This window comes from Oryza sativa, chromosome 1, assembly GCF_034140825.1.
Source record: "Oryza sativa Japonica Group chromosome 1, ASM3414082v1".
Lineage (NCBI taxonomy): Eukaryota > Viridiplantae > Streptophyta > Magnoliopsida > Poales > Poaceae > Oryza > Oryza sativa.
Window position 1 is genome coordinate 23749261 of NC_089035.1, and position 12887 is coordinate 23762147.

The 12887-nt window shown below is 38.8% G+C and overlaps 1 protein-coding gene across 3 annotated transcripts; it reads right to left on the reverse strand.

Moving 5' to 3' along the window:
- Window positions 1–41: 41 nt before the first annotated feature.
- On the reverse strand, window positions 42–12241 carry LOC4326378 (regulator of telomere elongation helicase 1 homolog). 3 transcript variants are annotated; one of them, XR_001546363.3, is made up of 25 exons: window positions 12026–12241; window positions 11613–11917; window positions 11307–11446; window positions 10607–10688; window positions 10356–10506; window positions 9996–10158; window positions 9683–9859; window positions 9355–9479; window positions 8769–8820; window positions 8060–8201; window positions 7547–7701; window positions 7364–7455; window positions 7180–7287; window positions 7032–7100; window positions 6411–6497; window positions 6029–6088; window positions 5277–5392; window positions 4822–4879; window positions 4652–4751; window positions 3220–3275; window positions 2657–3136; window positions 2380–2525; window positions 2201–2298; window positions 397–541; window positions 73–302 (listed from the first exon to the last, which is right to left on the reverse strand). XR_001546363.3 is itself a non-coding variant. In NM_001397947.1 (24 exons), the coding sequence occupies exons 1-23, from the start codon at window positions 12125–12127 to the stop codon at window positions 2220–2222; spliced, it is 3045 nt and encodes a 1014-aa protein (NP_001384876.1). In that variant the 5' UTR covers window positions 12128–12201; the 3' UTR covers window positions 42–541; window positions 2201–2219. The 3 variants fall into 3 exon arrangements, 1 of the variants encoding a protein (NP_001384876.1); NM_001397947.1 differs by having other exon boundaries at window positions 42–541; window positions 12026–12201; XR_010737885.1 differs by lacking the exon at window positions 4822–4879 and having other exon boundaries at window positions 73–541.
- Between the last annotated feature and the right edge of the window lie 646 nt (window positions 12242–12887).

Below are 12887 nucleotides of genomic sequence, written 5' to 3' on the forward strand. Positions count from 1 at the left end.
TCAACAGAAACCATAAGGTAGGTTGGGAATGATTATTGAATCAATTTCTGCCATAACGAAGTATTCCAAATGTGTATTAAGCTCAGGTTTCCCATAAAAAATATCAAAAGATAATTACATTCAAGTTATTGATTTAGTAATTTACACGGACCTATATATAGAGACGCGTGGGCAATTCCCGTCAATCCACTCTAGTTTAGCTAATAATGCAGTTTCACTCGCGATGAAGAAAATACATGTTTTAGTTAACCTAGTAGGGTACACATACTCCACTATCTGCAACGCACTGGCTGGCATGATACCTAGTGGAATCGGATAATGTATATTAGTTAACAAAACTGCCAGGGCATTAGTCACTTAGAAAACTATGACATCAGTTAACTCTAAAGGCTTTACATTTCTTCTTCAATGCCCCCCCTGTCCCAGATGATGGGAACAAATTCAACAGAACTATTTGAATTGACCATTAAAGCCTCGAGGGCACAATTATGATATGAGAAGCACGGGTTGCATTTTACCACAGAAGTTTCCAGAAATTGATCTGCAAATGCAAACGGTGGTCAGAAACTCAAATAATCCTACCATCCTAATGAAGCTGATCAATAATGAAAGGGGCCATTCAGTACATATGGGAGATAAAAGGAAATCTAGTCAATTTATCTTACAAACATTTGTAGGGCATCAATGCAACGGAAGCTCATCCTATTCCAGGCTTAATAAGTGTGTAAAGATATTCTATCCTACTCTTTCTTGCTCCACATGTTAAAAGAAAAGATATAGTTTGCATGGCCCAGATAAGGAACATATGAACCAAATAAATACAAATTCTTGATATCTGCTGTATTACAGAGTCAACAAAATACCACTGGATAAGTAGCCGATATTAAACAGTCAATAAATAATACCATTGAATAAATAGTACAAAGCTTGAAAATCAGCCCAAATAAAACCTGAAATTTATTCAGGTTGGCCCTGAACCATGAATCAAGGGTGCAGAATCATTCTGAATGTTGGCCTAATGACATCTAAGCATACACAGTGTAACAAAATACTGCCTCCGGTTCATATTATAACTCGTTTTGACTTTTTTTTTCTAGTCAAACTTCTTTAAGTTTACCAAGTTTATAGAAAAATATAGTAGTATTTTCAACATAAAACAAACATACTATCAGAATATATTAAATATTAGTTTTAATGAAACAAATTTGGTATTGTAGATGTTGCTAAATTTTTCTATAAACATGGTCAAGCTTAAAAATTTTTTACTAGTAAAAAAGTTAAAGCGACTTATAATATGAAACGGAGGGAGTATGTATAAAAGACCAGTAATTATGGACAACCCCAAAAACATTCGAGGTGTTTTTGCATTTGGAAGGTCAAAGAATCTTTTGCTGAAGCTTAATGTTCTCACAATATCCACTTCTCCTTGGAAGTCAAAAACAATATCACATTCAAAAACACAATGATGTGCACATCACAGTGTTTTCAAGTCATCCGATTAGTCGCGACTAATCACGATTAGCCGTCCTTATCTCTACCCTGACCTCAATCAGGAACTTCAAAGCAATTAGTTCAACCAGAAAACTTATCGTCCGACTAATCACGACTAGTCACGATTAGTCGATCAAATTAGTCGTGGACGACTAGTCTGTTAGTGCTAAAAATGTGTTGGACTTTACACTTCAGTGGCAGGCCTTTTGCCCAGCCCAAGAAGGCATGTACCCCTCATCTAACCCTAACCAGCCATCTAGATCTAGTCACGAGAGACGGGAGAAAAGATGAAGGACTTATTGCAACTAGGATAGGTAAATGATTTAACTTTAAGACCTTAAGTCAAGTGTGAACTGTAAACTCTGAAAATCTGATTATCCTTAATATTTATAAGCATCTATACATTATCCTGGGTACCCCTAGCCTATAGTCACCGACTAATCTACGACTAGTCACGACTAATTGCGATTAGTCGACTAGTCGGAGCCCTTACGACTAGTCCCGACTAGACAACTTGGAATCACTGGCACCTCAATAATGATATAAGAACATTCCGTTGACAAATTATGAAATAATTCCATATAGATGATAATTAGTAGTGACATCATCATGTAATAAAAATATACTCCATGTATAGAAACTTTAAACAGTGAGGAATTATTAGGCATAGTATAGCTTAATGTTCATGTAATTAGAATGAGAGTGTTACCTTTAAATAGTGCAGCAAATCATGTATTTGGCACAGTATAGCTTTGAACAAGCTGCTCATATAATGAAAGATGATTCTTAGGAACAAAAACCCTAAACCTGTACGCACAAAACCATAAATCAGGCATAGTAAAGGTGTGAGTTTACTTTCAGCTAGTAGAGAAACAGATGTAGGTTTACCCTTCAAGAAGTGGGAGTCGCTCTGGAGACGAAAACAGTTTTGCTATTGCATCAAGTGAGTCCTTTATGTGCATGGTTTTCAATTTTAAGGCCTTCATATATTCAACAAAATCTCTGTACTCTGCAGTACTGAGCTTTTCTCGAGCCTAATAAAAATATCCCTATTAAATTATTACAATAATCTCATTCACGCAACTAAAAGATGAACATATGCAATGTAGCACTTATTCTGCAAAACCTCAAGAACAAAATCAAATTACAGGGGATAAGAGCATACCAGCTTCAAGAAGGCTGGCCCTGCATTAGATTCCTGGCCTCCAGATTTCTCATGAATAGCCCCACTGTTTCCAGGTGCATGTGTAATATTACTCTTCTTTGATGAAGCTGTAGATTGCTCACCCAAGCACCCAGCCAAAGCTCTTGACTCAACATTATGTTGCAATTTTGGAGATCCATCATCAAAACAAACATCTTTGGATCCAACCATTACTTTAGCCTTTTTAGGTCCTAAGGACTTAAATCTATATCCTGCAAGATGACTTGTTGCCACATCAGCAGCCAAATCAATAACCTGAGCATCCGTAGACAGTTTGTCTCCTGAGTATAAGAGCTGCGAAGTAGATGAACAGCCATGTTTCATAGAAAGGGTAGAGCGATTGGCAGGAGTGATCTGGGCAAACTTGATATAGTTACTTCTTTTGGTGGTTGGATTCACAGATAATGCAGTTCTCTGGTTCTCATTTGCTGTGGTGACAGCCTAGCAGAAGAAAGAATACGACCTATAAGTACCAGAAGCATCAAACTGAATACTGATCATCTATGTGAGTGCAACAAAATTACCAAAGCAGATATAGTCTCCTGAGGTTTATGTTTGTCTGCAAGCAGTACAATATTATCTGCATGTAACAGCATTTTCACAAAAATGTAAATCATCAAGAGAATAGCAGATCAGCAGAAACACAATATAGTAATTAAATTTGGCAGCCACAGCAACCGGAGCTGCAAGAAATGTCTGGTTGTCCAGCCAATGGTTGCACTGAACAATTAAAAAATGTTCAGGGCTTCAGGACAGCAACACATGTTGCAGAATTATATTCAGCACTCGACAGCTAGGTGAAATAGGTAATTTAAAGAGGATTTAACATTCAGGAGCTGGATCTTGGCCCCATACTCTATAAATATCTCTCAAGACTTAATAGTACAAAAAAAAATTGAAGATTTTTCTATTGCTACAAGAAAGGTGTTGATTTTACTGCCCCAATGCAGCACATGACTTGTAATGTACAAATCCATATAGAAAAGAAAAGAACATATGGGCTTCAAGCATCAGAAACTAGAAAATGTACTGGTGTGCACAAAATTTGAGCCAATTTTAATGCGAAGGTGCACGAGCTTTTTTTTTTTATCTTCTAGATTTGATAGTTACAGGCTGAATTCTGACATACAAATATGGAATGCAAGCTAAAGTTAATGGGGTACTTAAATAGTATAGAACTTTATTGATGTGCTCTGGAGGAAAACTTCCCAGCAATTTACATACTGTTAATTAGATAATTGCAAACAAAAGAATCAACACAAATAATCAATACAAATGCACCAGCAAATCCTATCTTACTATAAAGTTACAACCCACTAACTCCTAAAGCTTAACATGCAAAGATGCCACGTCATCATCCACTAACAATCAATACATTTAATATCATGCAAACATGCTATACTATCTATAATTTAAAATTTATTACATTTTAGAGCTTTTAAAATGAAAGCATGTTAAATCATCATCCCACATAATACACATAATATTTCAATATATATCTTCATTATTTTTTATAATATTTTATGTACCTATGTAGTTCATCCTCACTTGGTTAATGCTATTTCTCTCTTCTCTAATTAAGCCATATCACATCAATTGTTTTTAGTGCTTATGTAAGTTTATGTTTTTTAGCTATCTTACACATTATTTTTTACTTATTGTTATCATATTGAACTCCCGCAGCAACGCGCGGGGTTTCACCTAGTAATTAAGATAACAAGACCCATATCCACAGGAAGTTCCAAACCATCAACCAAAACAAGCAACCAACATATTTTTCAGCAGATAGTGTTCGCCATATGAGTGGGTAATCACACCAGGTCCTTAAACTTATGTGCGGGGATCCTCTGATCTAATTGACAGTTGCAGATTTATATTCAAGAAGTCAATCCAGAGGTTACTGCAATAACTCATTATAAAAGGGCTTCATCTGAAGAGTAGGAAAGGGGTTCTCACCATTAAAATCTGTCTCATTTGGCTTTGAAGAATCAATAGACACTTTATCTCGGAAAAATCTTGTTAACCCTTGGACTACTTCCCCATACTTTTTATAGCACTGCAGGGGAAAATATAAGTATAGTAAAGATGACTTTGACGAGCACTGAAGAATGAAATCAAAAACCTACTTTTATGTAAGGTCGCAGCCAATATGACATCTGAGATTGATAATTTTGCCAAACAAACCTGTAAGCCATATGAGATGTCAAGAAGCTTTTTTTATTCAAAAGGCCGAGATTCAGAAAAATAATGACTTGTAGCTTTTCTACCCACATGATGTTTGACATCAACAAGCCACTGGAGGTAACCACGTGATCCTTAAAATCTTATATGTTAGGTTGATATAGCACAAAAGCGCAAAGCGTATCTTGAGATTTTCAAAGTGACTTTCTTCTTAAGTGCTTCGATGAAATACGATATGGAATGCAAATACAGAGAGATTGACTAAGAAAGGCTAAATCAGCTCACATGTAGAACAGAAGACATAAATGTTAAAAGCATTCATTCTGCAGCTAGTCCAGTTGAAGCAGAAAACTAATGATAATTTGATTCCTTGCTTAGAAGGTTATGATTAGTTTTGAACCTTTCATCACAATAAATAATTGCTCCATAGTCATGGCGATGTCTAATGACACGTCCAACAGCCTGATTGACAGCTCTTGCCGCTTGTTGTACATACCATTCCTCCCCTGTCAAAGCCTACAAAAAGATCACAAACTTGTTTCTAAATAATTATCAGGAATTCAGGATATAAAGCATATGAATAGGATTGCACTATGTGCATACAGTATTTTTGTTTCTAGTTCCTGATATAACTGCTTGAAGTTAATAAGAACATAACTCCGACTAAGAAATACTTTTTCTGTGCGCATTAAGCTTTGCACTAAAAAGTATATGATCTGTCTTAAGGATGTTAGTTAATGTATTGAGCCTATTGCTTGCACTCACTACCAATACAATGTTGAGAGGCCGAAGGCTTCATGAACTCTGTATAAAACCGAATGTCCTCCAAACAGCTTCAGTTCAATCTTAAAGTTTTACTACAATCTAGAGAGGCTTTAAGCTTTTGACTCCATCTGTGTGGCTGCAGCAGTTATTTGTTTTATAATGTAATTTGTCCAAACAAACTGTCATTTGATACTTTACCATCAGAGCTATGATGGTGCAGAAAATTGATGCTCCATGATACAGCACGGTAATTTATCATGTCATAATATTTTTGGAGTTGCACCATGTAATTAGAGGAAAATTGATGTACTTTACTTAATGAGTTATGATAAGTTCGAGCTTAATATAAAGAATCATTGAACAATGAAGTATGGAAAACAACTTAACCTTTGAGTTCTTGTTAGATGCTGAACCCAGCTTATCCAAATAATCACGCTTGAGCCGAACCTGGAACAATCACATAAAGGAAATTGCAAATTTTATTGAAGGAAAATGGAGCAAATAATTATGAGGCTTGATAGTTGTTAGTTTGTACTTTGCGTCATAAAACAATGAATATTCTAGCATTGTATCACACGGTATTTGAGCTTTGTACGAATGGAGCTGAGCAGCTGGAAGTCACACAAGGAGGTCAAATTTCATAAGCTTATAATGTGCACAGGATAGTTGTTACTTTGAATGTGCAAGGAACTCAAAAGCTTTTTTCCCAACCAAATAGGTCCCGTTAACTATATTGGGAGAAAAGGGTGAGCAAGAAAATAGGGAAGACCTTAGGATCAGTTGGGGTAGCGAAGGGCATTCCAGTAACTATTACAGCTCTTCCAGCACGGTCAGCAAAATCAAGACCCTCACTAACCTGCATAAGTATAAAATGCATAAGTAGTAGAACTAATATTTGAGGTTAGTCAAAATGCAACAATCTGAAAATGAAAAGCCTACCTTGTTAATACTCAAGGCATCTATCCTTCCAATAATATGTGATTATTATGCTTTGTTTGATTATAGCACTTAGTTTTTTTTTAGCAGAATTATAGCACTATAGTTGAATGGCTACTATGTTTATTAGAATTCTATGTTCAGTCCTGCTTTTAGTAGTGTGTTCCATCATTCATAAGATTGTAGCTGTACCTATTAACATCATTATTAGCATTACAATACTCTCTTTATAGACTCATTGAATGTTGTCGAACATGTTTTAACACAAAAGAAAGGACTAAACATCAGAGCAAATGAATTATATAGATCCAACAACCAACCAGAGTCATAGAAGAATATAAACTCAAGAGTATCGAAGCTTTAACAAAAAGAAGAAAGTTAACATTGAACTTCACCAGAAGTTAAAATAGAAAGTAAAAGGAGATATGAGAATATTAGATGGACAGGAACAAACTTTGCCCCGACAAACTGCAAAAAATATTGCCCCGGTTGTAGAAGAATCACGTAGCTTGGCTGCATAATCCTGCAAATCCAATGCCATGCAGTTCTATGAGAAAATAGAGTTTAAAGTTCAAACCGTGACTTATAAAATATCCCACAACCTCGATTGCATTTGGAAAGTTCGATGACTGCCTAGGCTCTATAACTGGCTGCTTGTGCTTGCAGATTCGTTGCCAAATTGTGTGCTCATCACTTGAATTTTCATGGTTCTGTAAAATCCAATCCTCATTTCCTCAAGGCCAAATACCTCAATAAATTGGAATAACTCATTGAAATTACACATACCCTATCTTTCCAGCAGTTGATACACTTATCCATCATAGAATATGACGGAAAGAAAACAAGCAGACCATCTGGTACAATGCGGGCGAAATTAACTGCAAAACAAGTATCCAAATCAGATGCATACAGTAAAGGTATTTCAAAATACAAACAGCTGCATACTGTTAGGTGTTCTCAACTGCCTACCAATAGTTATACCCAATTCTTGTTTGTATTTCAGAGTCTCACGCGTCCGGTAAGAAGAATTAAGTGGATGTCCTGATGGGCCTACAGGCACAACTCCAACCCAGATTTGATCTGAAGCAATGACATGTGGGTTCTCTAGCCTAACTGGAAATTCCCTGGATTCATGAAAACATATGACCTCAACATTCAATAGTCAAAAACTCCCTCTGTTCCAAAATATAAGCATTTCTAGTATTCAAAATTTGTACCACAATATAAGCATTTCTGGGGCACTGATTCAAATGCACGGAAATCTATATACATTTTCAGCCAATGAGATGCTTGGGAAGAGAATCTAAACAATTCAAATTTTGACCACTGTGACTAAAAGAGATTTTTTTTCCATCTACCTTAGTTTTTGCTAAAAAAACGTACAGATGTTTATATTTTGGAGCGGAGGGAGTACATATAAAATTTGAGTGAGCTGATAATTAAGTAAAAATAAAAGTAAAATTTAGACTTCTTTGTTCTTACAGGTTTAGTTCCAGGGCAAGTGAATCCAAGGGAGATAAAGTGCCAGATGTTAATATAATCGAGCGCACACCCAACTTGAGAAACTCTTCCATAGCAAGCCCTGGGTTAAAACACCACCAACTAAGAGTCCTTGATACCTTACCTGCAATATAAGAAAATCTAGAGAATTAAGTATATAAGTAAACAATTACTGACTCAAATGTTAACTTTTAAATATTTCGGGTTACAGGGAATTGTATCAGGAGTCGAGTTAAGCGTATGGAAATAGAGAAGAACGAATACAAACAATGGAAGTTAAAGAGCAATTAACTCTTGCTCATGGATTATACATATAATATTGATGCAAGTATGCAACTAAATGCTGCAGGCTTGGAGACAAATCTTAAAAGCAGATCTTGTAAATTCCACCATTAAGAGATAGTTGTACAATATTGATGCAACTAAATGAGGTCAGCTTGGACACAACTCCTGAAGGCAGATCTTGCAGCTTCTGCCACCATTAATTGGATACAAATCTATAAAAAAATATGCTTACACTACGGATATGAAAAAAACAATTGTCAGGTGACAGCATGAGAGCATTTGGATGAATATTATTAGATAAGTATGAATTATTAGTACCAAAAGAAGATATGGGCATCAGCTACAGAGCCATGCAAACATTGAACCAGATTTAAATAACGAGTGACCATAATACGAGTGAACTTACCCAAAACTTTAAGAGCATCTCCAGAATTTTGTTGGCATTCATTCACATGAAACTGGAATGAAAAGAATGAGTGCAATTGTAAAAGCATAAAATTCCAGCAGAGTATGCAAGCTTATACAGTAAAGTGTGAAAAGAGGTAGGATGAAATAGGGGTGCAAGTGGGTTTACCCGCGAACCCGCTTATAGGCAAAAATAGTGTGTAACCCGCCGGTTTGACTAGCAGGTTAACTATGAATTTGACTTATAAATGGGTTTATAAATTGATCCACTTGTATATTTAGATGCGGCAAGCCGGGCCGCGACGCGAAAACCCATAAATTATTATTTATTTAAACTCGCGGGTCGGCCCGCTTGCACCCCTAGGATGAAAAAACTGAAGCCCTACTTGGAACACAGGAATTTTGGAGGTAACAGTTCAAGAAATTGAGAAAATTTCCTGTCTTCTAAACAGGGACAATGGAAGTCAGGAAGAGGGGGGGGGAGAGAGAGAGAGAGATGTATATATCATATATTATTGTGCATGGTTGCTGCAAACATTAAATGACAGAAGAAAGCAGCAGAACTTATCTAAGGTAGAGAAACTTACACGATAATACTTTGCATGGCTTTGACCACCACCTCTAAAAATTATGTCAAGAATGTCCCTGATTGTTTCCAATCTACAGACAGTAGCCTTCGCCTTCATCCCAGGTCCAGTTTCAGCAGAATTTCCTAAGTGTGCAGGAAAAATACAGACACTCAACTGCTTTGCATGAACCGGCAAACAATTATCAATAGTTATCAGAAATTCAATATGTTCAACTAAGGTAACACTTAGAGCTAGAAAAATAATGAAAGCTTAAAGTAACTATTCAGATCGAGAAAATGGAATAGTACATTTCAGTGGAAAGAAGAAACCTGGAAAAATTGATTACCTTCCTCAAGTAATAGAGAAGCACCATCAATTGTGTCAATTAGCTTTTTGGATGTTTCAGAAGTAATATTCAGTTCAGAGAGGAACTCATATATGTAATTGCCAGGTTTTGTATGGCCCAGCTCCTTGGAATCAATCACCACCTCACTAATTTTCTTTTCAAGTGCCATTAAAAGGGCTGGGGAAAAAGTTCGATTATTAGTCTATTACAGTACGAAATCTCACAGTCCGAATCATTAACATAGGTAAACACTTTCTAACTAAGAATATGGATACAGGTATGATTTGCTGCTGTAAGAAGAAATATGGTTCACCTTTGAGAATAGCATAATTTTCAGGGTCAAATTGTTTATCAGCAGAATTTTCAAAGGTCCTCTTTGCTGAACACAATTGGATGCATTCCTGAGCTTCCGCAATGCAAGAAGAGAGGTTATTGGGAAGCAAGTCAAAAGATGCAGCATCTGCACATATACTCTCCTGCATAAAAGGGTAATGGTAAATTCAAAACAAACAGAACTATAACCAGACATATATTGAATGAAACTTATGTATATAATATTGAGATTGGTTCATTTAACTCAAGTCTTAAGCATAAAGAGAGTTTTAACACTAAAGCAAACAGATATTCAGATAGTTGTAGATTGAACAAAGGACTGGAGCATGTATTTCCATACCAAGTTGTGTGCTTCATCAAATATAAGTACTGCATTATCCCATGGTATTCCATTTAAAGAACGTCGATTTCCTGGATCAATAAGATAGTTGTATGGAGCAAAAAGAATATCAACCGACTTGGAAAGTTCCCGGGAGATGTAATATGGACACCTAAAATGGAAAATAAAACAATTGTAGTCAGCAAAATCTGTAGGCGTTCTGTTGTGTGCATGTGGTGTGCAAGTTAGGGCAGATGAAATATGAAACTTACGGGCCCTTAGTTCTCCCAATATTAACCAAGTCTTCAATGTCGCAAGCCTCACTCCCAAGCTCACTGTTGTTCCTCATGAATTCTACAGGATAAGCAACATATGGTTAATCTGTAAAAGAATTGTTTAAAAGAAACTACAACAAAATACCTAACATGGACAGGCCAGCATGGGAACATAGGGAGATACTTCCTTTGACAACAAAAATAAGTTGTTTTGAATTTTCAAAGTCAACAAGGTGTCCCTTTTATGAAGGAAAAGCAAGATGTCCCTTTAACCACTAAAGTTGACCATTGTCTATTCGAAAACTTTGTAAAATATCACGGTAGTTCTTCCACATCAAATTTACTCATACCATTTTCCAATATCAGAACTACATTTTATACATTTAGACAGCAGTTCTCGCCAAAATAAATATAGTTTGACTGTGCATTCAAGGGTGATATGTTTTTTTGTCATCACGGGTAGTACTACAGAAGCATCAGCGCGGCAGTAACATCTGACTTGAAGGATAACTTATATGACTCAAGCATTCAAGTTGTTGATTGTGGCATTGACAATAAACTTCTTGTACGAATCAAATGGGCCTATGATACAGAAATGCCTAATGTGTGTGGGTGTGCATGGATTTACCATGGCTTTAACTTTATGTGCAGAGATAAATTTTATGGTTATATGTAACAAGGATCCTATTGCAATTACCAGCGACAGAGTTGTGATGGCGGCACCACCGTTTCTTGCAGAGGTAGTGGCAGGCGTTGTTTTGTTGCCTTCCCCGGAGTTTGCTCACTTCCTCGTGGATGCACATCTGCTCGCGGGAGCCCAGTACTGCCATTTTTGGCCTACAAAACTGAACGAGTTAATAGTGCGAGGGCACTAACTCCATTACTCCAGACCTCCAAGACAAAGACATTCAAATGGAATTACAGAACAGCATACATCCGGCGCAGTTAGCTTAGATAAAAACAACTGACAGATAAGCGTAATTTGCTCGCCATCGGGCTTCACCTGTAACTGGTGGCCTTGAGCTCCTTGATGACCTGCCGGAGCTGGCTGTGAGTCCGTGAGGCGTAGATGATCACGGGGTACCGAGACGACTGCGACGCCGAACCCCCCGAGTGCTGGCTCCCAGAAGGCTGGCTCCCATACGGCGGCTGCTGGCTCCCGCCCCCGCCCCCGCCCCCGCCCCCGCCCCCGCCGCCTCCGCCTCCACGCAGAAACTCCCCAAAGGTGCGGCGCCACGCGAGCGCCGAGCAGAGGAGGCACAGCGTCTTCCCCGTCCCCGTGGGGCTCTCCAGCAGCGCGTTTTTCCCCTGTCGGATCGATCCGGCGAGCTCGCCCCCATCACTCAAATCGAATGGAATCGAAGGGTTTCCGATTCCGCGCCGACGGGGGGGAATCGGAGGGGATTGGGGGGTTACCTGCTGGAGGGATTCGAGGACGCGGTCCATGTATGTGATCTGGCAGTCGTAGGCGTCGTAGGGGAAGTCGACGTCGACGCCGCGGATCCTGTACACCGGCATTGCGGCGGCGGCGGCCGCCGGAGGCGGAGGGGGAGGGGACGGAGTGGGCGGGAAATCGGGGATTTTGGGGGGGGGGGGGGGGGGGGAAGCTTGCGAGGGAAGAAGAGGAGGCGGCGCCCTGAAAAGAAAACGGAAAAGAGAGAGAAGGGGTTTTGGAGTGGGAGAGGGGGGAGAGTGAGGCGTGTGAACGGCAACAGCGTTGGGCAGTTGGGCTGAATGGCGGTTTGGGCCGCCAGGGATGCTTTTCAGCTGGATGAGTGGAACAGGCCCGTATAAGGCTAAGGAGCAGCTATATTTATGGGAATAAGTTCACTTTAGGTCTCTCTACTTGTTGGTCAGTCCAATTTTCGTCCCTTAACCACAAAACTTGGTACGACCCATCCCCCAACTTACGAAAACCGGACATATGAGGTCCCTCGACAGTATGGAGGACGTTTTTGGCTGACGTGACGTCTAAGTGGCTTCTTTGACTAGGTCTCTGTCTCACGCACTGACATGGCGCTTACATGGCAATTTAACCCATTGGGCCCACATGTCAGTTACACGCAATAATAATAAACGGCGGGCCCGTATGGCCCCACATGTCATTTTCAATATCATCTCTATCCTTTATCTCTCACCCCTTCGTTGGAGCAGTTGGAGCAAAGGTAGGCGGCCGCCGAAGCAACCCGCGAAGCTAAATGAGGTGGGCAGTGGCGACTGTTCCCTACTCCTCTCTCACTTCCCCTTTTTGGCATGTGGGCGGCGGAGGGTGCGACTG